Raw genomic sequence first — 26770 nt, 5'->3', positions numbered from 1 at the left:
TTTTCTTCATCATTAGAAACTTTGCTTTCCCCCCCCCCCCTTACTCCTGCCTTACCCAATTTTAGGATGAAATTTTGTTTCCTTTGTCTGTTGGCTTAATTTTTTGTTGTGTGTTGTTTTTTTTTCTAGCTGTGTTTGTTTTAACTACTAGTAATTATAGTGAAAGACATGGTAAGTAACAGAAACAAAACAAATTAACATTTCTGGAGTTAGTAAAAATGTAAGAAGTCTAGGAATCCTTCTCATAATAATAGCCTGTTCTCTAGAGACTCTAAATGATATAAGATTTCCAGACTCTCAGCATTTAACCAGGCCAACCAAGAAAGGGAAAAAAGACCCAAGAAAGGGAAAGTGGAACTAACATTTAAAGAGTGCCTACTTGTGACAGATGTCTTTAAAAATCTTATTTTATTTAATTCTCACCACATAGATATAGGGTAAGTATCATTAGTCTACTTCGCAAATGATGATATGGATCACCAGAGAAGTTAAATTCCTTCCTCGAGATTACACAACTATTCAGTAGTAGAGGTAAGAATGGAGCCTAGACTCATGGACTGAATTCAGTGGCAAAACCAAATTGATATGAAAACATCAGAACCTGATTCCTAGTTTTCTTTACAATTTTTGAGCCTCTGGATAAGGAAGGTATGCCTTCTATTGATCCTCAGGGATTTAGACCCATGGGCTTCATCCTGCCTGTCTCCTTTTGTACTTATTTGTGCTTCTTTGCCCAAAGTATATTTGCTTGTAGTCGATGGAAATTATTACTCTTAAACAATAGTCAGCATCTTCTAAGGAGTTTCTGACAAGCAACTAAGTGGTTTTGTGATGACAGGCATTATCCCTGTATGAAATTAAAGCTCTTCATCTTACTATGTAAATTACCTAGCACTGGTTTGTAATAAAAATTCAATATACAGTAGCTAGATCTGTATTTTTTTTTCAATTCATCCTATTGATTATTCATCCATCTATGATAAATTCCTGTTGGGCTCCATTTTCATGTGATCTCTCCAAGCATAAAATTTGCAAGTTACCCCAGTGATTACATAAAAATGATGGCTATTAATTGCAATTGTTATCACTGATTGGTCAGGTAATAAATGCTTATAAGACTTGTGTACATTTCTAAGCATTTATTCATTTGATCTTTTGAAATCTATCTTACAATATCTATGATGGATAGCAATCACAAGACCTAAGAGTATACAGCCATCAGCATTTATATGTATTTATTCATTAATCAAATAATTTTATGCATTTTAGGCATTTCTTTACTTAAGGATTTAAAAGTTTTAAGAACACATAAGGGCTCAAGTACGATAAGAACAAGAGGAAGTCTTAGATGAATCACTGAGGAAACATTAGGAGAGAGAAAAACAACAGGAGACTTATAAGAAACTCCATGATGATAAGAGACATAAGAGAGAGAGAACAGGGCGCCTGGGTGGCTCAGTTGGTTAAGCGACTGCCTTCGGCTCAGGTCATGATCCTGGAGTCCCGGGATCGAGTCCCGCATCGGGCTACCTGCTCAGCAGGGAGTCTGCTTCTCCCTCTCCCGCTCCCCCCTCTTGTGCTCTTTCTCTCTCTCACTCTCTCTCTCAAATAAATAAATAAAATCTTTAAAAAAAAAAAGAGAGAGAGAACAGCAGGAAATGAGGGGATGATCAAAACAGCTTGTTCTGACCTTATTAAGTATCTCCCCCTTTTAAAAAAATATTTATTTATTTGAGAGAGACCACATGAGCAGAGGGAGGGGCAGAGGGAGAGGGACAAGCAGACTCCCCACTCAGCAGGAAGCCCGACATGAGGTTCCAACCCAGGGGCCCTGAGATCACGACCTGAGCCAAAGTCAGACATTTAACCAACTGAGACACCCAGGTGCCACTGTGCTAAGTATTTCTATGCAGTAACACAAACAGCTCTTCTGTCAAGAAGGGAAATGACTGTCGAAAGAACTGGATGAAAATAAGCAGCGTTCTATGATCAACACACACGAGCATAAATAGGGCATATGTGTTGCCCTGGTAGGTGCTGAAATGGATCAGACACTGTTCTCATAATTACAGACCTTTCCTTCCATTTTGTGTAAATATACTTTTCATATTCAAAAGAAGATTGTTGGCCTTAAAAGTTTACTCTTCTTATTGATCATAATCAGGTATTAGGGAAGATAAGGAGTGTGTGGCACAGAGCCCAAATACCTGTCATGAATAATAGAGAAATTCATTACTTTCTCCTGTAAAATCTGTGCAAATGCAGTGGTTCTACTCCATGAAAGCCTCAGGGACTTAGGACCCTTCTGTCTCGTGGATTCTCCATTCTTAGGGGTTTTCACCCTAGTCTTCATAGTCTAAAGTGGCTCAGAATATATCTGCATTCCCATCAGTGAATAGGAAGAGGGGAAAGTGAGGAGGAGGTCATAATCTTTTCTTTGAAAGGATGTGGTGTGAAGTTGCACACATCATTTTTTATTTCTCATTGGCCAGGACTTAGTCCTAAGGTCGCACCTAGTTTTAAGGGAGGCTGGGAAATGTCTTTATTCTGAATGGCCACAGACTTGGCTCATTGCGCTAAACTTGAGAATTGACATTGGAGGATACTTAGCAGCATGCAGTCACGAGGACAGATTTTTGAGTGGAGACACCTAATCTAAAGCAGGTTGTATATATTCCCTATTATATTACAAATTTTGTTTTCCTTAAGCACTTATACTACTGGGTATTTTCTTGTTTATTTACTTGCTTATTTGTTTATTGAATATTTCCTCCCCCTGCAATGTAAACTCCAGCTAGGGAAGGGTCTTTGTGTCTTGTTATTGCCACTATGCCAATGTTTAGAACAATGCTTTGCCTACGGTAGAAGTCCAATAATTATATGTTGACTAAAAGAATGAATTACATGTTCTCTTTCAAAATCTGATCATTGGATTCATTTAATAGTCTGTATGCAAAGAGTGAAATTCTTCATGTGTTTACACTAAGTATGAATAAACAGATAAATAAAATGTATTCATATTTTTAATAGCTATAAAGGTCTGTTTAATTATGTATATTGTGCCAGGTTCAGAGGCTTTTCATATAAGTGTCCTTTCAATAACCAGCATCATATGTATGTTTCCTGATTCAGTTCCTTCCGACCCAGCTGCCATGTATAGTCTGTGGAATTTCTCTAGTCCATCTGGGTCAGATGATTTTTCCAGCATTTCCGTGTTGTTGACCAGACACTGTAGCCAACAGAAGTTAGTCAGGAGAACCAATACCAGATGTGGTTTCTACCAAGAGAAAAGGATCATTCCCTCTCACAGTTAGTTTGGTACATGTAAAGAACGTAGTCCTAAAGCCTAATAATGATAAAATAGAATCTGTGCTTATATTGTGCTTTACTGTCGTGGGTATACACATGCGCGTGTGCACACACACACACACACACAGATATCACCTCCATTAAGATCCACTGGATCTTTAATATAAACCCAGGGAGGTAAGTACGCCATTATTTTCATTTTACAAATAAGACAAAAAACTCAGAGAAAGTAAATACGAATGACATCACAGAGACCGAAATCAACCTGAGTTTTCATACGCATATTCTCTTTATCCTATACATATTCTCAATGGCAATATGATTCTTTCTTTGTCAGATTTAACATCATTCTGAAATAAAGAAGACATAAGAAACTTGATCCCTTCTAGTGTCCTTTAGCCAGGAAAATGAGCATAGGTGTTCTCACTTACTTACATTGTTACCCCCACTATCAAAAAACCCAAAAAACAAAAAAAAAACCCCCAAACCAAAACCAAACACCTTAATTTTATGATCCTGATGAAAAACCCATAAACCACCCATGACTGGAAGGCTTGGTCCCTGTGAGCATTGCCCTGTCTCCTCGCCAACCCCCCTTCAAACCCTTCTCCCCCATGATGTTAGGAAGGATGCAATCTTGGGACAAATGACTCAAATTAGAGATGAAGAGTCAATGATATAATGTTCATAAAGTTCAGGTTCTACCACACAGTATTATTAGTAGGGCCGAGTGCAAAGTAAGCCTTTGATACTTAAGTCTGTTACAGAAATAGGATGTGATTGTTGATGTTCAAGCATTTCACTGGTTAAAAAAAAACCTCTCCCTTTGCCTATCCTCTGATGGTTCCCTCACTGAGACTAGGCAAAGGAAAACAAACAATGAATCATGGAACACCACATCAAAAACTAATGATGTACAGTATGGTGACTAACATAACATTATAAAATAAAATTAAAAAAAAAAAAGGAAAACAAGCAAACATTCTAGGGTTGAAGAATTTTCCCTTGATCCCTTAATCAAGTAGTTGCTACTTTATAACCGGTCCCTAGAAGGGGCAGGTCATCCCAGAAATTTTGACAGCAGCTGTTTTCTCCTGGCTGTGACTCAGAGCTCTCAGACTGCGGGAGAAGGTAGGTGACTGGCAGCCGTCGCTGGGGCTGGATCCCACCCCTTCACCCTGATGGCTGAGATTCGTTCTTTCCCCATTGCCAAATCTGCAGGGGCTTGTTTTAACTGCAAGCCCAATGTGGGGGTGGGATGGGGTGGGTATTGAGTCCTGGTGTTAGGTCCCTGGGAGTTTTCTGCAGGTTTGGCAGTTTAGGGGGAGTTTTATGGGGGCTGGATAAGGGATTTAGGCATCCCTGATCCTCTCAAGGTCCTTTTTTTTTTTACTTTCCTTCTCTTTTATTTTACTTTTCTCTCTTTCTTTCTTGTAGAAAACTGATGTTTTCTCAATTTTATCTAATTTTATGCTGTGGAAATGGAGTTTAAAATCTCCCCCACTCGCGACCCCACCAGATTGCAGACCCTAACCCCTTTCATATAGAGATATTCAAGGGGCCGACTCTGATCCCTTCTGTTAATGCTTGGACACTGCAAATCTAGAACTGAAACTTTACAGAGTAAATCTACGTAAGCCCCACTACGCATTCAAATCGCCTCCTGGTCTGGATCACGAGTTTTCAGCTGTTTTCCTGCAACAGGCTGCAGGGGTGTGGCTCGCTGCGCCATAGCTCGCCGGCTCCTCCCTCTCCCTGGCGGGTGCTGAACCGCAAGGTGCCGGGACTCATGGATTCCTGAGGGTCCACCTTAACACGCAGACCCCGGCTCAGGGAGCCCCCCTCTATGTTCCCAGCTGTCTCGGATTGCCTTTGACCTTGGTCAGCTGCTGTGGTCCGTCTTTGCCTACCTGTTGCTAGGTGCATTTCTGAAATGGTGGGGGAGAAGCTGCAGAAGAACAAATTTTCCTCAGTGAGGGATTTGTTCTGAGGGCATAAGGCTGTTTATTTTTGTAGGAGACACCTCTCTGCTCTGTCTCTTCACCTGAAAGCCACCCTTGGTGAGTATTGCCAAGCCTTAGGGCTTTGCTTGCCTGTCGGGTTTCTTCAGCTGTTGTACCCCTGTGTCCTGGGTCCTTCTCCTGCTTTAAGCTTCCTACTGATGTTACTAAAAATTCTTCCTTCCCCAGCGCCAGCCTGTTGCACCAGAGACCTCACCCCAGTCAAGCATCTATCTGCATGATAACCCTTTTCCTGAGCATTCTCTCCTCTCCCTACAGCTGCTACTGCTCTCTGTGTTTCTATCAATTGCGAGCCATTTAGCCACACGCAGTTTTTATCCTACTGCTCTCTGTGTTTCTATCAATTGCGAGCCATTTAGCCACACGCAGTTTTTATCCAGTTCTTCAAAATAACAAACATGGAACCAAAAGCCTGATGTATTGGTGCTGATTTGTGGAGATGGGACACGATATACAAGAAGCACCAATGCTATCAGACAGATGAGTCACATGGACATTGCTCTGAATGGGGGTAGGGTGTGAGGTTTTGAATGGTGATTGGGATGAGCATAGAGGGCCTAGAAGTATTTCTGCCACAATCTTCAGGATCCTTGAGTGGGGGTGTTGTTCTAGGAAGGAAAGTTGCCTTTCTCAAGAGCCTGCATGTTTTTCTGGACTATGAGTTCCTGAGTGAAGCTTGGGCTTCCCCATGACTCATCTGCCCTGGGACTCTGGATAAGCACATCAGTTTCACGTTCCTTCAGCATTCTTTGTGCACCAGGCAATTCTATTTTAGTTCCTTAAGTTGTATTTTCAGTGAAAAGTCCCCTAACTGGTGCTGGAGATTGCACCTTATGTCACCCTTGACAGAACAGGGAGAGGCAAGGTCACAAGTGATTCTGTTCAGAGTGGTCGGAGGGCAGCTTCCAGGGCTACTAGGGCCAATGACTAGGACCAGACCCACCTGCTAATTCTCCGGATAAAAGAATCATAATGTAAATCATAGTCTAGGTATATAAATTTATCTCCTTGTTACCATATCACATGAAGTGGTTGTCCAAGATTATAATAAAATTTGGAAGATACAGTTAGGATGACATGATTTAAAATAGAGGACATGTTGCATATATGATATTTATATATGTATATTAGAATATCTTGGACAGAGGAAACAAACAGTGATTTCAATTATGAGCCCCAAAAGAAAAGTCACAAGATAAATGACCTAAGTTGCAGGGGACCATTTTGGATCAAGCAGTTTCTTGCGAAGCAGGCCTCTGGGTAGCATGAACCAAAGTAACAGCCAAGGTCTATTTAACAACCGTAATAATTATAACAGGAACAATATTTCCTTGTATTAAATACACTTTCGAAAAAGTGAAACTGATATTTGAACCAGCCTCAGGTGTTTCAGAGACTTCCTGTTTAGTGGGGACTTAGTGAATCTTACAGCTTCCCCATTTGGGTCTGGTGTTTAGGAGGTGGCTTACCATTGGTATCTTTGTCCCCTTCTTTATAGCTTTTTTCTCCTTCCAGCTCCAACATCAATCCTCTGAATATATTCTTATGCTGGACAGAAGCACATAAAGTCTGGTATTTGAATAGATAATCCCCAGTATATCACTGTATTCATGATGTGTCTTTTCCACAGCAACCCTGCATCACCATGGTGCTCCCTGGTGGTCTACTAACCCGCAAAGAGGAACCAGGTAAGCCTGATTCATGACCCTTACTTGCCACTGTATCTTGGCATCTGGCCCCATGCCTGGCAGACAGGAAGACTTCTGTTAAAGTTTGTTCACCTCTTGAACCCTGGTCTATCTCCAGTACCCTTGAAGAGCATCTGTGTGATCTTGTCCATTCGTGAGTTCGTGGCTGGTGTGTCTGCTACCTTAAACTATGAGAATGAGGAAGACGTTCCTTTGGAGACCTTCTTTGTGTTCCCCATGGATGATGACTCAGCTGTCTACAGCTTTGAGGCCGTGGTGGATGGGAAGAAAATTAAAGCAGAATTACAGGAGAAGAGGAAGGTACTAGGGATGAGTAGATTATCTCTCCCCTTCTTATTTCCTTCATGCATACTCTTAGGATCTCTACAAATGCTCCTTCACAAAAAGTGCTGATGTGGAATGCTTTCTTCTACTCCCCTCTAGCTGCTATTTTCCTAAAATCATCTGGAGGTGGGGGGGGGGATGGGAATCAATCAGAGCCATTCAAAGTATAGCTGTGAGCTTGGCAGCACCGATCACAGGCCTTCTCCATCAGTTTTTGTTTCTTGTACTACTCATCTCTTCATTCAAGCAAGCCACCTTTGCTATGGCTTCTCTTTCCCTGTTCTCCTTAGGCCCACAGCATCTATGAGAGTGCCATCAGCAACCGCCGCCAAGCTTTCCTATTGGAGGAGGACAAGTACTCCAGGGACGTCTTCTGTTGCAACGTGGGGAACCTGAACCCAGGGTCAAAGGTGGCGCTCACCCTGAAGTCCGTGCAGGAGCTGCCCTTGGAAGCAGATGGAGCCCTGCGCTATGTGCTCCCAGCTGTTTTGAATCCTCGATACCGTGGCTCTGGTGACTATTCTTTCCTTTTAAATCCCTGTGGTGGGTGATATAATTTGGGAAACCCCCTCAAGGTTGTAGGGGTGCTAAGAAGTGTGGGAAGGGGAAACAGAATTAAAGTCACTTTTTGTAGGATCGTTTGAGGACAGTTGCCTTGATATGAAGCCTCCTGTAGTCCCTTTGGAGGACCTGCCCTATACATTCAGCATGCTTGCCACCATCAGTTCCCAGCATGGCATTGAGAGGATCCAATCCAACTGCCCCTTCAGTCCTACTGAATACCTTGGAGAAGATAAGACGTCTGCCCAGGTAATTCATAAGAAAGCACTGTTATTGCCAGCACCCCTATTATTTGGGTTCTGATCTTGTTCCTCACTCAGTCCTTCCAAAATGGTCCTTACTTTTCCCTGTTAACTAGAGGGAATCCCACCTTGTTCCTTCTTTATCCCCATTTCTTCTCCAAAGCCTTCTCTCCATTCTTGTCCCTGCTCCTGACCACACTTCCTCATGGAAGAAGCCTGTAGCTCTCAGCCCTGACCTCAGCCACATGCAGCAAATGGTGATAGTTCTAATATGGATCTTTTGCTTGTTCTTAACTCAGGTTTCCTTGGCTGATGGACACAAATTTGATCGAGATGTGGAACTCCTGATTTACTACAGTGAGGTGCACACCCCCACTGTTGCTGTGGAGATGGGGCAACCTAAAGACAACCCAGGTATTCTCTTTCTTCCTTTGTAGTGACCACCTAAAGGGGAGCTCCTGTCTTGGAATTACCCTCAAATTACCCTCACTTTTCTTTCCTCCTATCCAGTAGTGGGTAAAACATTCAAATAGCTTACATTATGGTGTGCAAAAATGGTTAGATACAATGAGAATCCATCTACATGATTATGTCTTGTAGGCAGATTTAAGTGGATCAGTAGATAATTGGATCAAGGACATGGACAAATAATTCACAAGAGGAAACACAACTAGTTTACAAATATAAATGACAATGATCAGTCTCTACAAGTGCAAATTAAGATTAAAAATAACTGGAAGTTTGTATCTCTTAATCCCTTTGATCTATTTCTATTCTATTCAATCCCCTTATGTATTATCTATTTTACTAAGCGGTATACACTTTCAGTTGCAAAATAAATAAGTCACAGAGATGAAGAGGAGAGCACAAGGAATAGAGCCGATAAGATTGTAATAATGTTGTTTGGTGGCGGATGGTGACTATACTTCTTGTGATGAGTGCTGAGTAATGTATAGAGTTGTTGAATCATTACGTTGTATACCTGAAATTAATATGACACTGTAGGGCGCCTGGGTGGCTCAGTCGTTAAGCGTCTGCCTTCGGCTCAGGTCATGGTCCCAGGGTCCTGGGATCGAGTCCCACATCGGGCTCCCTGCTCCACGGGAAGCCTGCTTCTCCCTCTCCCACTCCCCCTGCTTCTGTTCCTGCTCTCGCTATCTCTCTCTCTCTCTGTCAAATAAATAAAATCTTTAAAAAAAAAAAATGACACTGTATGTTAATTATACTTCAATAAAAAAAGTAAATATTCATTTGTAGGAAAAAAATGAAATAAAAATAAAAATGTGATATTTTCACTTTTAAAACTATCAAAGATTTCCAAATCTGATAATGCCTCATCATCCATCTCCAGAGATTTTTTTCATCTTGCCCTAGTATCTTAACTTCTAAGTTTAGGTTCTTAATAAATTTAGTTTCTTAATTTCTTTAATTTCTCATATTTTCTAAATTTTCCTGTCTATATGTGTACTTTTCTTTATGATTATAACTAGTATCACCCATATCAGTCTGTTGCTCTCTTGGGGCCTTCCTGGGCAGCCATGCCTCTGGATTGCAGGGACCATGAAGCCTAACTAGAAAGATACTGCCACTTCTGAAGAACTTCCCTCATTTGTCGAATGGAAGGGTGTTTGGGGACAGTCATAGTCAAAGTACTATAGCTTGGGTTAGGTTCTTACTTCTGTAACTACAACCACTTTGAAGACAATTTCCTGCAGTTGGCCCTCCACAGGCCATTCTTCTCTCTCACTGTTAATGTTTGGCCAAAGCTGCCGAGAGCTCCTTAGTTTGTCCTCACTTGTTCAACCATTTTTCCTCCAGGCAAGCTGTCCATGCTAAAGCCGTTTAGAGGGGCTCCCAACCTCAACCAGGTTTGCTCTAGCTTCTCTTCCGTGAAGCTCCATGCTCGGTCTGTACATTAGTTGAGTCCTTTTGTACTGGTTCTGTCCTTTCCCTTTAGTGGGTTCCCCCTTGGGTGTCCATGAAATACTCCCACAGTAGTGGGGGTCTGGTCTTCAGTCAGAATTATTTTAATCCACCACAGAAAGTTTTATAATCCTGAATCTTAAAAGGTATGAGTTGAGATCTCAGTTCCTTTCCTTCCAAGCAGTTCCCTTGGCCCTTGGCAGAATTCCTCATCTGTTCCTATGGTGGGCTCTGCAGGCCAGAGGGGGACATCGGGGGTAGCCTTTATGATCTTGTGAATCCCTTCTAGCAGGGCCACTCAAATCTGGCTTTCCAGACCATCTGTCTGGTCAAGACGACTTGCTGTTCCCATCCATATAAAGAAGCAAACAACAAGTGGCAGCTTGACTCACTAAAACCATTGAGAGTTCTGCCAAATGAAGCATACCACTACATGATGAAAATACAAAATTTGTATTTTTTAAACTTAGAATGTCCTTAACCATATTAAGAACATGATTTTTAAAAAATTATATGTATAATTTAATAAAAGTAATAAAAAAGTATAAATACTTTCTAAAATTTTTATTAAGAGTTTAACCTGAGTTAAGCTCTAGGATGAGTTCCTTAAATGTATGATATCACTTAACCCTTAAAATAATCTTGAGGCAGGTATTACTACTTGGATTCTTCAGATGAAGAAACTGAGGCTAGCAAGCTGAGGAGCTAGGGCTTGAAATGTCTTATTTAAAAATGAAGAAGCAGGGGCACCTGGATGGCTCAGTCATTAAGCGTCTGCCTTTGGCTTAGGTCATGATCCTGGGGTGCTGGGATCAAGCCCCGCATGGGGCTCCCTGCTCCATGGGAAGCCTGCTTCTCCCTCTCCCACTCTTCCTCCTTGTGTTCCTTCTCTCGCTGTGTCTCTGTCAAATAAATATATAAAATCTTTAAAAATAAATAAATAAATAAGAGGAAGCAGAAACTCACGTAGGTGAAAATAACTTGAGCCACGCCAAAGGAATTATAGTCGAAATACCTAGATAGTGTATTTTGTATATCTGGCATTGTTCTAAACACATTAGATATATGTCCCTATTTCGTTGTCATGGCACCCTTTCTGATTTACCAGTCTAGCGCCAATCCCATTACAATCAGCTGTGTCTTAAAATGGAAGGGAATTTATCTTGCCTATTAAAAAAAAGCTGCTTTTCCACCATGTATCCAGAGATCTAGATTTTTTAGAAGTTATCCTTGAACCAGTGTTTAAGCAAATATTTGCTGAGTTGCACCCATTTTATTTGGAAGCCAGTTTGGTCATTGGGGTATCCCAGGGTTAAGAGATTAAACTGAGCTGCATCCTATAGGTATACTGAATCCCAAGGCTACTGAGAATTTAAACTCATCATTCTTGAATCACTTTATAAAAATAGGATATTGGAATTCCATTCTTTGTTAACTTATATTTTCTGAACTATAAAACAAGTGGATATAACCCAGCCATTCTCATTTCATCTCTGTCTCAATGCTAACATTTCAATTCCTGCATCAGTTTTCACTTGTTCCTCAAAATAAAATCAAAGCTTTGACAACTTGGTAACAAAGGCCAGACTCCCATGGTTTCCTCTATAGTGTTGTTTGGGTGATGCAATTAGAGTCTAACACACATCCTAGCTCTGGAGATGTTTCATACCCAAAGCAGATGGACTTTCCTTGGTGTGTATGACACTATGCCCTCAGCTCTTACAAATTGTCAACATAAGAATTCCCCATGAACATCATGTTTTCAAAAGTGTAATTAAAGACTTAAATAAGGACCCATGTGATAAATTTCCCATTGATTTGATTTGAAAGGAAGGTGTCTCTGCAAAGAAATTAGCTCAGTTCTTCTGGTAAATGCTGGAACATTATAACTTCATGCATTTCACTAATTTACCTAGCTGCTAGGAAGCTAGCATCCAACTATATATTTTAATTATGGCTTGTGCCTGGTAACCTCTACCTTCTTTTTTCTCTTTCATATCTTTTCTGCTTCTATATCTTTTATGTTTATAACTCACCTCAAACCCTTTGCCCGCAGACACAGTATGAAGATCAGTGTTTTAGATTCGGATCTTCTCAGCTCCCTATCTAACTCACTATAATTGATTCTTGAGGTCTTTAGTATTCTTGAGTTCCTTTTCATATTACAGTGTCCTTATCCTTTCTTTTTTTTTTTACTTTTTTTTAAATTTTATTTTTATTTTTTTATTGTTATGTTAATCCCCATACATTACATCATTAGTTTTAGATGTAGTGTTCCATGATTCATTGTTTGTGCATAACACCCAGTGCTCCACACAGAACGTGCCCTCCTCAATACCCATCACCAGGCTAACCCATCCTCCCACATCCCTCCCCTCTAGAACCCTCAGTTTGTTTTTCAGAGTCCATCGTCTCTCATGGTTCGTCTAACCCTCCGATTTCCCCCCTTCATTCTTCCCCTCCTGCTACCTTCTTCTTCTTCTTTTTTTTTTTCTTTCTTAACATATATTGCATTATTTGTTTCAGAGGTACAGATCTGAGATTCAACAGTCTTGCACAATTCACAGCGCTTACCAGAGCACATACCCTCCCCAGTGTCCATCACCCAGTCACCCCATCCCTCCCCCCCACCCCCCACTCCAGCAACCCTCAGTTTGTTTCCTGAGATCAAGAATTCCTCATATCAGTGAGGTCATATGATACATGTCTTTCTCTGTTTGACTTATTTCGCTCAACATAATACCCTCCAGTTCCATCCACGTCGTTGCAAATGGCAAGATCTCATTCCTTTTGATGGCTGCATAATATTCCATTGTGTATATATATATATATATATATATATATATATATATATATATATATATATACCACTTCTTCTTTATCCATTCACCTGTTGATGGACATCTTGGCTCTTTCCACAGTTTGGCTATTGTGGACATTGCTGCTATAAACATCCCGGTGCACGTACCCCTTCGGATCACTACATTTGTATCTTTGGGGTAAATACCCAGTAGTGCAATTGCTGGATCATATGGCAGCTCTATTTTCAACTTTTTGAGGAACCTCCATACTGTTTTCCAGAGTGGCTGCACCAGCTTGCATTCCCACCAACAGTGTAGGAGGGTTCCCCTTTCTCCACATCCCTGCCAACATCTGTCATTTCCTGACTTGTTAATTTTAGCCATTCTGACTGGTGTGAGGTGGTATCTCATTGAGGTTTTGATTTGGATTTCCCTGATGCCAAGCGATGTTGAGCACTTTTTCATGTGTCTGTTGGCCGTTTGGATGTCTTCTTTGGAAAAATGTCTGTTCATGTCTTCTGCCCATTTCTTGATTGGATTCTTGGTTCTTTGGGTGTTGAGTGTGATGAGTTCTTTATAGATTTTGGATACTAGCCCTTTATCTGATATGTCATTTGCAAATACCTTCTCCCATTCTGCTGGTGGTCTTTTGGTTTTGTTGACTGTTTCCTTTGCTGTGCAAAAGCTTTTTATCTTGATGAAGTCCCAATAGTTCATTTTTGCCCTTGCTTCCCTTGCCTTTGGCGATGTTTCTAGGAAGAAGTTGCTGCGGCTGAGGTCAAAGAGGTTCCTGCCTGTGTTCTCCTTTAGGATTTTGATGGACTCCTGTCTCACATTGAGGTCTTTCAACCATTTGGAGTCTATTTTTGTGTGTGGTGTAAGGAAATGGTCCAGTTTCATTCTTCTGCATGTGGCTGTCCAATTTTCCCAACACCATTTGCTGAAGAGACTGTCTTTTTTCCATTGGACATTCTTTCCTGCTTTCCAAAGATTAGTTGACCACAGAGTTGAGGGTCCATTTCTGGGCTCTCTATTCTGTTCCATTGATCTATGTGTCTGTTTTTGTGCCAGTACCATACTGTCTTGATGATGACAGCTTTGTAATGAGCTGGAAGTCCGGAATTGTGATGCCGCCAGCTTTGCTTTTCTTTTTCAACATGCCTCTGGCTATGCGGGGTCTTTTCTGGTTCCATACAAATTTTAGGATTGTTTGTTCCATTTCTTTGAAAAAAGTGGATGGTATTTTGATAGGGATTGCATTAAATGTGTAGATTGCTCTAGGTAGCATTGACATCTTCACAATATTTGTTCTTCCAATCCATGAGCATGGAACATTTTTCCATTTCTTTGTGTCTTCCTCAATTTCTTTCATCAGTATTTTATAGTTTTCTGAGTACAGATCCTTTGCCTCTTTGGTTACATTTATTCCTAGGTATCTTATGGTTTTGGGTGCAATTGTAAATGGGATCGACTCCTTAATTTCTCTTTCTTCTGTCTTGTTGTTGGTGTATAGAAATGTAACTGATTTCTGTGCATTGATTTTATATCCTGCCACTTTACTGAATTCCTGTATGAGTTCTAGCAGTTTTGGGGTGGAGTCTTTTGGGTTTTCCACATAAAGTATCATATCATCTGCAAAGAGTGAGAGTTTGACTTCTTCTTTGCTGATTTGGATGTCTTTGATTTCTTTTTGTTGTCTGATTGCTGTGGCTAGGACTTCTAATACTATGTTGAACAGCAGTGGTAATAGTGGACATTCCTGCCGCGTTCCTGACCTTAGGGGGAAAGCTCTCAGTTTTTCCCCATTGAGAATGATATTCGCTGTAGGTTTTTCATAGATGGCTTTTATGATATTGAGGTATGTACCCTCTATGCCTATACTCTGAAGAGTTTTGATCAAGAAAGGATGCTGTACTTTGCCAAATGCTTTTTCTGCATCTATTGAGAGGATCATATGATTCTTGTTCTTTCTTTTTTTAATGTATTGTATCACGTTGATTGATTTGCGGATGTTGAACCAACCTTGCAGCCCAGGGATAAATCCCAGTTGGTCGTGGTGAATAATCCTTTTAATGTACTGTTGGATCCTATTGGCTAGTATTTTGGTGAGAATTTTTGCATCCATGTTCATCAGGGATATTGGTCTGTAATTCTCCTTTTTGATGGGGTCTTTGTCTGGTTTTGGGATCAAGGTAATGGAGGCCTCATAAAGTGAGTTTCGAAGTTTTCCTTCCATTTCTATTTTTTGGAACAGTTTCGGAAGAATAGGTATTAATTCTTCTTGAAATGTTTGGTAGAATTCCCCTGGAAAGCCATCTGGCCCTGGGCTTTTGTTTGTGGGGAGATTTTTGAAGACTACTTCAATTTCCTTAGTGGTTATAGGTGTGTTCAGGTTTTCTATTTCTTCCTGGTTCAGTTTTGGTAGTTGATACATCTCTAGGAATGCATCCATTTCTTCCAGGTTATCTAATTTGCTGGCATAGAGTTGCTCATAATATGTTCTTATAATTGTTTGTATTTCTTTGGTGTTGGTTGTGATCTCTCCTCTTTCATTCATGATTTTGTTGATTTGGGTCCTCTCTCTTTTCTTTTTGGTAAGTCTGGCCAGGGGTTTATCAATCTTGTTAATTCTTTCAAAGAACCAGCTCCTAGTTTCGTTGATCTGTTCTCCTATTCTTTTGGTTTCTATTTCATTGATTTCTGCTCTGATCTTTATTATTTCTCTTCTCCTGCTGGGTTTAGGCTTTATTTGCTGTTCTTTCTCCAGCTCCTTTAGGTGTAGGGTTAGGTTGTGTACTTGAGACCTTTCTTGTTTCTTGAGAAAGGCTTGTATTGCTATATACTTTCCTCTTAGGACTGCCTTTGCTGCATCCCAAAGATTTTGAATAGTTGTGTTTTCATTTTCATTGGTTTCCATGAATTTTTTTAATTCTTCTTTAATTTCCTGGTTGACCCATTCATTCTTCAGTAGGATGCTCTTTAGCCTCCACGTATTTGAGTTCTTTCCGACTTTCCTCTTGTGATTGAGTTCTAGTTTCAAAGCATTGTGGTCTGAAAATAGGCAGGGAATGATCCCAGTCTTTTGGTACCGGTTGAAACCTGATTTGTGACCTAGGATGTGATCGATTCTGGAGAATGTTCCATGGGCACTAGAGAAGAATGTGTATTCCGTTGCTTTGGGATGGAATGTTCTGAATATGTCTGTGAAGTCCATTTGGTCCAGTGTGTCATTTAAAGTCTTTATTTCCTTGTTGATCTTTTGCTTAGACGATCTGTCCATTTCAGTGAGGGGGGGGGGTGTTAAAGTCCCCCACTATTATTGTATTGTTGTCGATGTGTTTCTTTGCTTTTGTTATTAATTGCCTTATATAATTGGCTGCTCCCATGTTAGGGGCATAGATATTTACAATTGTTAGATCTTACAGTGTCCTTATCCTTTCTAAGTAGATGGTTTCATGAAAGATCCGTCTGCGATGGTGTGTTTCTACCCAAATATCCCAGAAGCTCAGTCACCAGTTATCTGTGGAGAATTCGTCTTCCTCATGGACCGCTCAGGAAGTATGCAATGCCCCATAAGTAAACAGGATAAATCTCAGCTGCGCATAGAGGCAGCCAAGGTAAAACTAGTTCCTCTCTCTTTCTGGTTACATGCACAAATGGGGATGAATCTCAGGAGTTAAATTAGGGCCCATCTGGTACTTTGGGTGTGTTCCCCATTTGAGCTACATCTACCATGACCACTCTGAGGCTAGCCTTGGACTATAAGGGCCTGGACTCATGAAGTGGGTGAAGGTCTGCTCTCTCAAGAGTTAGACTGACAGCATCTATGTGTCTGAGAGGATCCTCTCTCACTGTCTCCCCGTACTCTCTTCCTTCAGGAAACACTGCTTTTGCTGCTGAAGAGTTTGCCTATAGGCTGTTATTTCAATGTCTATGGATTTGGAAGTTCCTATGAGGCGTTCTTTCCGTAAGTTTCTAGAAAGCCCATTGAGAGTCCAAAAAGATACTTTAAAGAAAGGACTAGATTGCTGAAGGGGGTTACTCCACAGTTGACCTTGGCAGTGGGTATTTCAGGTGATGTTGTTTCCAGTGGGGGCATCTCAGTTCAGGGACTTGGTACTGCATGATGTTGAACAGCTATCATGTCACTGGGCATGTTTGTTTGTTTCTCAGGAATAGTGTGCAGTACACTCAGCAGACCATGGAAGAGGCACTGAGGAGAGTTAAGCTTATGCAGGCTGACCTGGGGGGCACGGAAATCTTGACACCGCTCCAGATCATTTACAGGGAACCTTCCATTGCCGGCCACCCCCTTCAGGTAAGAACTGGAAGAGAGCTGATAGGAGGCGACAGAGGGAATGAAATCTCTGCTCAAAAATCCATACCCCTGAGCTTCATTGTAGGATTGTTAAAACATGATATATAATTCAGAGTCTTCTATCGTATAGTAAGGAGAAAAAGACAAGAAGCATGTAATAGAATTCTTCTTCCTTAGTCTGTGCTATGGGCTGTGGGTGATGGAGGTCCTTTTGCAGAGTTCCACAAAAGCCTTAGATGAGACAAGAAGGGGGAGGTGAGGAAAATCCCAGGGGCCCAACAAACCTTGTGAGAACGTGGTGCAAATGACCATGGAAAATTAGGGCCCTCATGCCAGTCTGAGGAGGCATCAGTCTCTGCAACAAAATGGTTGATTTTTTTCCAGGGGTGAATTCCGGTATCTTAAAAATGATCTTCACAGAGATTTGATGAATGTCTTCTTTCCTTCGACAGCTTTTTGTCTTCACAGATGGAGAAGTTACTGACACATTTAATATAATTAACGAAGTCAAGAGAAACAGGCTGAGGCACAGGTAGGAAGAGAACGTGATTTCTGGGTGACTGATCCAGGTAATGCCGCCTATAGTCTAATCCGCATGGTACCAGTGTTGACATTCCTTGTGGAGGAGAGAGTGATTGAAGAATTTTAGTTTTACTAGCTGACAAGTTTTTTTCTATATCATTTTCCCCCCTCCACTAAAAGATAAAAGTAATTTTCTAAATAACATCAGTAACACCACAAAGTCATTGCCCTTTATTCTTTCTAAACCAGAATGGAAACAAAAATTAAATAGTAAGACAGTTTTTTTAAACTATAAACATTTTTATCAACGTAAAACATAAAGCTACACAAATCATAAGTATACAGCTGATCACTGTATCACTTCGATCACTACTAACTTTTTCCTCTCCAAAGGAAATAGCTCTCCTAATTTATAACACCATGGTTTATTTTTGTTTTTAAATAAAAATAAATGGGTTATACAATATGTTTTTGTTTCTGTGTATCTTCTTTCCCTCAGCAGTATGTTGATATTCATACATATTTTGCATGGAGCTGTGGTTAATTTTAATTGGTGTGTAGTATTCCATAGGGTGATTATTCCATAATTTATTTATTAATTCTACTGCTGATTGACTTTGGTTTAGCTGCTAAAAATAATTCTTCTATGAATATCCTAGCATTCTTATATATGTATTTTTTGCACATACACACATATGCATGTATACATACTTATTTCATATATATGTGTGTGTATATATATATATATATGCACACAAAATTTCTTTGCGTTGACATAGTTGTAGAATTTATTGGGAATGCCAGATAGTTTTCCAAGTTATTGTACTAATTTAATTCATACCAGCATTGTATGAGGGTTCTAGCCGCCCAGATTCCTATCCAAAATTTGGCATTGTTTGTCTTTGTAAACCTTAACTAATTTTGTAGGTGTAAAGTGGTATCTTGTTATGGTTTTAATTTGCATTTTCCTGGTAACTAATGGAGTTGAGTGCCTTTTCATATTTATTAACCAGTTGGATGTCCTGTTTTGTGATGTACCTTCAAATCTCTCCTATTTTTTTTTTTTTCTGTTAGACTTTCTTTTTTTACTGATCTCTAGTTCAGTCTGTGGTCAAGACACAAGGACTTTGTTAATATGTTCTGGAAATATATTTTTTCCTATTCTATAGCTTTTCTTTTCACTCTCAGAATGATATCTATTAATAGTTTTTCTTCAGTGTAATATAATTTTTTAGTCTTTACCTTTATAGTTAGTGTTTTTGTGTCCTGTTAAAAAGTCTTTCCCTACCCAAAGTCATGAGCTATTTTTGTTTGTTATTTTCTAGAAGTTTTATCATTTTTTCTTTTATAGTTAAATGTATAGTTTGCCTGGATTTTATTTTTATGCATTGTGGAAGGCAGGGGCCAATTTTCATCATCACTTCATGTTGATATCAAATTGACCCTGTACCATTTAATGAAAAGTTTGTCCTTTCCTCCCTGATGTACAGTGTCATTTTTGTCACAAATAAGCATCTACACATGTATTGATTATCTCTGGATCCTTTGTTCCATTCCATTAGTCTGGTACCTGACAGATAACTTTATCTAGACATGTGCCAGAACTATACCAGATAAATTTATGTAGCCTTCTGATAAATATTGATTTCCAATAGAGTAAGTACTCAACTTTGTTTTTTTTTCAAGATTGTCTCAGCTATTCATGACTCTTTATATTTGTATTTTAGAATTATCTTGTCAATTTTTACCTAAAAAGGAGGCTGTTGAGATATCGATTAGAATTGCATTAACTTTAGGGGCACCTGGGTGGCTCAGTCAGTAGAGCATGTAACTCTTGATCTTGGGGTTGTGAGTTTGAGCCCCAAGTTGGGCATAGAGATCACTTAAAAAAAGAGAATTGCATTGATTTTATAGATCAGTTTTGGGAGAATTTAGTATTTACCAAATTGAGTATTTTAGTCTATTTACATGGTATGTCCATCCGTTTATTTAAGCCTTTTTTTAATTAACATATAATGTATTATTTGTTTCAGGGGTACAGGTCTGTGATTCGTCAGTCTTACACAATTCACAGTGCTCACCATAGCACATACCCTCCCCATATTGAGGCCTTTCTTGGTTCTTCTAATATGTGCTTCCAATATTTTATTTAAAAAATTTAAACCTATAGAGATGTTGTAAGAATAGAACAATATACTCTTCCACCAGATGTCAACATTTTCCCACATTTGCTTCACCTTTTTTTTTGGTCTGAAATATTTGAGAGCAAGCCACAGATACTATAATTCTTCATATGCAAATAATAATGCATTCATCTTCTAAGAACAAGGACGTCCTGATGAATAACCACAATAAAACTAATAAATTCAGGGTATTTAATGTTGAGATGATACTATTATCTTTTTTTTTTTTTAAGATTTTGTTTATTTATTTGACAGAGAGAGACATCGAGAGAGGGAACACAAGCAGGGGGAGTGGGAGAGGGAGAAGGAGGCTTCCCGCTGAGCGGGGAGCCCAATACCAGGCTCGATCCCAGGACCCTGGGATCATGACCTGAGCCGAAGGCAGACGCTTAACGACTGAACCACCCAGGCGCCCCAAGATGATACTATTACTATCTAAAGACAGGCTGGCTATATTTGCCAAGTTTTCTTTTTTTTAAAGAAATTTTTGAAAAAGATTTACTTCTTTATTTTAGAGAGGGGGAGGCTGGAGAGAGTGCATGAGTGGGGGGAGGGGCAGAAGGAGAGGGAGAAGGAGAAAAGCAGACTCCCCACTGAGCATGGAGTCTGACACAGGGCTCACTCTCAAAGACCCTGAAATCATGACCTGAGCCAAAATCAAGAGCTGGATGTTTAATGGATTGAGCCACCCAGGCGCCCCAACAAGTTTTCTAATAATGTCCTGTATAGATTTTTGTCTTTGGTTTTGTTCCAGGAGGAAATCGAAGACCAAATATTTTCATTGTTATGTTTTTTTTTAATCTTCTTCACTCTGGGAGAGATCCTTAGCTTTTCATTATCTTTCACGACGCTGATACCTTGAAAGAGTACTAGCTAGTTATTTTTGTAGAATCTCAATTTATGTTTTTTGACTATTAAATTCATGTTTGGGGTAATATTAAATATTTCAGGAAGAAATATTCCAAAAGTAATGTTGGGCCTGGTGATAAGTTTGACCGCTTTGTTAAAGCTGGTACCTGACAGATAACTTTGAAATTTTGTAAACATCCTGTTCTCGACAAATATTTAGTCAGTAGATTCAGCATTCATTGATGATGATTGTCCAAATGTTATTACTGTCAGTGGTTATAAATAGTGATTTTTAAATTCTGTCAACTTTTCCAGATTAGTTGGCATCCTACTGTAAAGAAGAGTTTCTCTTCCCCCTCCTTCTCTCCCTCCCTCCCTTCTTTTTCTTATATCAATATATTTTTGGATTTTTTCATTATTTTTCAATTTTTTAAGATTTGTTACTTTCATTTTTCATTTAGATTCTCAAAATTCCACATTTGACCAGTGGAGGCTGCTTTTCACTTGCTCCTATGTCTTTTTTTGTGTGTCTCTTTGATTTTTGAAGATTTCTTTCTTTCTTACAAAAAGAGTTTCAGACTCACCTGTACTTTCCCATTCCTGTAGCCAACTATTTCTACAAGAAGCCTCATTTCTTTTAGTGAAAATGATTAATAGAAGTTAATATTTGAGTATTAGGTGTAACTCTTTGTTACTGGGCTGTTATTGATGGTAGGCATTTTTGGCAGACTGAACCAGTGAATGTTAATTTTTTTTTTTTTTTTTTTTTTTTTTTTTACTGATGCCCCTACTTCCAAGGTAATGACATAACGTTCTTTCTCTTTTTTCTTCTATCCCATATTTGTGTTTTCTTTCCTCCATGGTGAAAAATCTGGTTTCCCATAAAATTAGTAAATACACTCATTTCCTTAATCCAACAATACACACCAAATCTCTCTATAATGTTTTCTAATTCTCTGTGTAGATGTCTTCATGCCTTTTTTATTAGATTTTTTCCCTAGGTGATTTCCCCCCCCCCCTATTTTAAATAGTATTTTTGAAACATTTTATTTACCGGGCACTTATTTCCATGTAGAAATTGATTCTAGTAGCTTTTAAAATTTACATTGACTTTTTATTCAGTGACTTTGCCTTATTTAAATATTAATTCTAATAGTATATTTGTAGATTCTTGTAGATTTTCTATGGATAATCATGTTTGCAAATAATGTCAGCCTTATTTTTTTCCTTTCCAGTCCTTACGTATTTATTTTTCTTCCCTTCTCTATTGCCCTGGAAAAGAGTTTTAGTACAAACCTGAATAGATATGGTCATAGCTAGCATTCTTATCTTATTTTGGCCTTCAGAGGGGACATGTTCGACACTGCATCAATAAATGTGATTGTTGAGTGCCTGGGTGGCTCAGTGGGTTAAGTGTCTACCTTTGGCTCAAGTCATGATCCCGGGGTCCTGGGATGGCCCCCTGCTCAGCGGGGAACCTGCTTCTCACTCTCCCTCTGCCTGCCACCCCCCCCGCTTGTGTTCCCTCTCTCACTTTCTCTCTCTCTCTCTCAAAATAATAAAAAAAAATAAGTGTGATTGTTGGCTATAGGTTTTTTTTTGTAGATATTCTTTATCAGATTAAGGATATTTTATTTCTGTTTTGAGAGTTCTTTACTCTTTTTTTTTTTTACAAAAACAATGAGTGGTTGTGGAATTATATCAAATGCATTTTATGTATCTATTGAGATAAGTGTATGATTTTATCCTTTTTTCTTTTAATCTGTGAATTATAGTGACTAGTGTAGAATTATAATGAGTAGTGTGAATTATAATGACTAGATCTTGCCTTTCTGAAATAAACCTAAATTAGTGGTGATGTATTAACCTTTTTAATGTATTTTTGGATTCAGTTGGCGAATACTTGTTTCAGATTTTTAAATCTATTTTTGTGAGAAATATCGACATGTTATTTTCTTATAATATTCTTGTCAGGTTTTGAAATCAATGTTATGCCAGCATGATAAAATGAGCTGAGAAGAGTCATCTATTTTTCTATTATCTGAAAGATTTCTTTATTAAATGTTTACTAGAAGTTGATAGGAGGCTTTCTTTTTTGTGGGAAAGTTTTTAAATCTCTTTCATTGAAATGAACTATTCATACTTCTATATGTTTTTGCTTTTTGTGGGCGTTTGTATATTTTATCTAAATTTTCAATTTTTTTGCATAAAAAATTATGCTGTATTGCTTTATGCTGTTGTTAAATTTTGTAGAATCTGTAATATATTACCTTTTCATTCTCGATGTTGGTTATTTGTGTCTTCTCTGTTTTTTTCCTTGTCCTAAATGCTTGTCAATTTTAATAATCTTTTCAGAGCACCAGCACTTTTGAGGTTTTTAAATCCTGTCTATTCTATGGTAGTTTTTTATATCAATAATATTTGCCCTCATCTTTATTATTTCCCTTTAAATTCGCCTCCATATATATTCATTTCCCTTTAAATTCTTTGGGTTTATTGGCTGTTCTTTTTCTAACCTCTGGAGATGGATGCTTAGGTAGTTGATTTTGAGACTTCTTTTTCTTTTCTAATATATGTATTTAGATCCTTAAATTTAAGCATATCTACATCTGAATCTTAAATCTGGATCTGTCAGTGTCCAGTGACATCCACTTAAGAAGATTTTTCTAAAGCCTATGTTATTCAGAAGTATAGTGTATAATTTCCCAATATTGGGGGATTTTTCTATTCCTTCATTAGTGTCAGATATTTTATATGAAAAGTTGTAGAAGTTCTTTGAGCCTCTAGATGATGTTATCTTCCCTCTGCAAGGATGTACTCTTTGCTTCTGATGTGTTGCTAGACTAGAAGCAGATAATCTGAGTCCAGTTAGAATCAAATGAACTTCAGTCATTTGATGGCTGGTTTATTTCAGATTCACCTCTACCTCTGGGCTATAGTTCTACAGGGTTGTTTTATAAAAACCTGGGGTGTCTGTAAGGGCACCTTCTTTTTGGAAAGTCCAAGTCTTGGCTTTCCATGCTTTGAGCCATCCATTTTGTACTTGGCACTAGCTTTAAGGAGTAACAGGATACCAGATGCCAAGCTCATCTCTCTTGCCTCCCTCCTCTCCCACGTCGTGGCCCATAGATTCCTCTTGTCTTGGTAACCATTTGATGTTTTCAAAAAGATTATTAAGAATATTGTATATGGCTTTTCCAGTTCTCTACTGGCTGGAACAACTTTTTGGCAATGCTGTGAGCAGAGGGTCCTTATGTCATTCTACTTTAAGTCAAAAATCATATATTTAAGTTCTACTTCTGCTGCTTGCTGCCTGTTTGGATAAATCAACTAAACCCCCTAAGTCTTAGTTTCCTCATTTGAAAATGGGAATAATAGCAGTACTTAACCTTATGGGTTTACTGTGAGGGTTCAAAGGATATACCTAAGCAAAGCATTAGGAACTGTGCTTGACACAAAATATGTGCTATATAATTTTTTGCATTTATTATAATTGTATTCTTTATTATCACCCACAAGAAGCACTTAAGTAAGTTCTAAGCATATTGTTAGCCATCAATAAATATTTCTTAGCTTTAGTTTTATACATAAAACACTTAAACATACACATAAATGCCCTTTAGTAAGCCATAAGGAATGTAGGCTTCAGTTGCAAGATTGTGTTGGAAATTTGAAGGTAATAAATATCAAGATGCTGGCAGGCTGTGGTCTCTGGGGGCATGGTCAAAGGTAGGTTACCATAATTAGAAGTTCAGTTCTTAGCCCTTCAAGTTTAGAATATTAATCCTGATGCTGACATCACTAGAATTGGGGTGATGACTCACACTAACCTAATTCAAAAGAGATGGATACATAAGCCAAAAATTTCAGTGTATTAATTTACAGTGAGAAGTCTCCTTGTCATGCCTTCTAAAAATGCTTGTATTGGTATTATCAACACATTCTTTTTATAGACAGTTCTATTTGGGAAACCAAATTGTGATTAAAAATCTTGGTGCACACGGATTATGGCAGGGAGAGAACTCTCCAGTTAGAACTCTTTCCCACCTTAAGACTGGTCTTGCCAGGGTGGGTACGGTTCCAGTACAATGTTAGTCACGCACTGATGATAGTGTCTATTTTGTCCTAATTCACCACTTCACCACTGTCCAATTAACCCATTCTTTGGATTTATTATTAAAATAATTGATGGGGATATACTGCTTCAAGAATCAGTAAAATATATATATATGGGATCTTATGGTCAGGCAGATTAGTATTCGAATGTCATCTCTACCATTTAGTAGGTGTGTGATCTTGGACATATTTCTTATATTCTCTGGGCTTCAGTTTCATACCCATAAAATGAAGCATAAGCCTGCCTCATAGGAGTCTTGTAATGATTAAACTGCATCATCAATTTAAGGCATTTGGTCTCCTGAAACATAGAATATGCTCAACAAATTGTAGCTATTATGCTTTTGGTCAAGGAAGTAGACTATGTATTCTTGACTACTATGTATTAATTTTATAATTTCACGCTTTAGTGCCTGTCTCTAAGCTCTTTTCCTTGTATAATTGCAGATGTTTCTCCTTTGGTATTGGAGAAGGAGCCTCTACTAGCCTAATAAAAGGCATTGCCCGGGTGGCAGGTGGCACTTCAGAATTTATCACAGGCAAGGACAGGATGCAGTCCAAGGTGAGGGACAGGCCTGTGTCTAGAAGGGGTGATGCAGAAGGAGTGTGGAGCAGGGGGACATTGCCACAAGGGCAGAAGCAACAGCTTGACACCAGGATTCATACTCTTATATCCATAACACCTTGGGCTATAATACATAGTGGGGTTACTTTGGGCCTTATGTAAAAGGGGCCCACTGTAGTTTCTGGAGAAATGGCATCTGGTCCTACTAGTTGGAAGCCCAGAGACAAGATGCTGGAAGAGGTTAGGGCTTTGTGTTTAAGACCAGAAATAGAGAAACAGAGAATTTTGACTGTCATGATTGAGATTCTAGATGTGTGCTTGAGGAACTCTTCTGGTTGGCTATATCCTATCCTCCATGCACATGAGACAAAGAAAACAAGAAGGAACAATTGTAGTATGTCTGGTAGATTGGTAAAGGTGGTACGTTGATACTCCATTTGATTAGTATACACAAGGGAAGGCATCTTCTAGCTCTGCTTATACCTGTAAGTTCCTCTTTTTTGGGTGATGTTATCCTTTACCTTATCCTCCCTTACCATGTCCTAGTATAGTATTAAGGAATAGACATAGCATAGACTGTGTTGCATAGAATCTGGTGCGTAATAAATATTCAGCTAACAGTGGTCATTATTGCTATTATTATATTTTGTGCTTATTCTGTTCTCTTTCCTCCACCAGGCTCTTAGGGCCCTGAAACGTGCTCTACAGCCTGCAGTAGAGGATATTTCTGTAAGCTGGGATTTGCCTCGTGGCCTGTCTGCTAAAATGCTTTCACCAGAACAGACTGTCCTCTATAAGGGTCAGAGGTTAATCGTCTATGCCCTTTTGAGTGGGACCATGCCTGTGAGTTCCTATTCATGTTTGTTCCTCTCATCAGAGTAGCTACTTCCCTAAACTCTGCTCTGGACAATTTTCTTAAAACCGATGGAGTCTCATCAAGAGATCACACTTGCCAGGTGGAGCCAGTCTACCCTGCTTCTCCATAATTTCAGGTTTCTGATTTCCTGAGCTACCTGGTTCCTAGTCAGACATTTTAATGTGTTGGGTTGAGGAGCGGCCTCAGTTGTGACCTTTCTCTTCATGACCTCTCCCTTCCATCATGTCTACTCTTCTCTACTTTGTAGCCAGCAGAGGCGACAGGAGAAGTCAAACTCAAGTACACACTCCAGGGCAAGAGTTTGGAGAATAGGGTGACATTTTCTCTACAACCCAAGCCCGATGACAAGTGAGAATTCTGTTTTGCTTTGCTATTTTCTTTTTCTTTCTTTCTTTCTTTCTTTCTTTCTTTCTTTCTTTCTTTCTTTCTTTCTTTCTTTCTTTCTTTCTT

General features: G+C 39.1%; 1 protein-coding gene across 1 annotated transcript in view; it reads left to right on the top strand.

Moving 5' to 3' along the window:
• The first annotated feature begins 5160 nt into the window (after positions 1 to 5160).
• Positions 5161 to 26770, top strand: part of VWA5A (von Willebrand factor A domain containing 5A) — a 36814-nt gene continuing 15204 nt past the window's right edge. The window contains exons 1-14 of the mRNA XM_044919449.1: positions 5161 to 5229; positions 5326 to 5369; positions 6961 to 7018; positions 7137 to 7339; positions 7654 to 7876; positions 7998 to 8173; positions 8466 to 8580; positions 16338 to 16507; positions 16769 to 16857; positions 17064 to 17208; positions 17661 to 17740; positions 25326 to 25440; positions 26122 to 26286; positions 26568 to 26668. Coding sequence (XP_044775384.1) covers positions 6976 to 7018; positions 7137 to 7339; positions 7654 to 7876; positions 7998 to 8173; positions 8466 to 8580; positions 16338 to 16507; positions 16769 to 16857; positions 17064 to 17208; positions 17661 to 17740; positions 25326 to 25440; positions 26122 to 26286; positions 26568 to 26668 — 1625 coding nt within the window. The 5' untranslated portion in view covers positions 5161 to 5229; positions 5326 to 5369; positions 6961 to 6975. The remainder of the gene's footprint in view (positions 5230 to 5325; positions 5370 to 6960; positions 7019 to 7136; positions 7340 to 7653; positions 7877 to 7997; positions 8174 to 8465; positions 8581 to 16337; positions 16508 to 16768; positions 16858 to 17063; positions 17209 to 17660; positions 17741 to 25325; positions 25441 to 26121; positions 26287 to 26567; positions 26669 to 26770) is intronic.

Source organism: Neomonachus schauinslandi, chromosome 11 (assembly GCF_002201575.2).
Source record: "Neomonachus schauinslandi chromosome 11, ASM220157v2, whole genome shotgun sequence".
NCBI lineage: Eukaryota > Metazoa > Chordata > Mammalia > Carnivora > Phocidae > Neomonachus > Neomonachus schauinslandi.
Note: the sequence above shows the minus strand (reverse complement) of the source record. Positions and strands in the feature narration are given on the sequence as shown.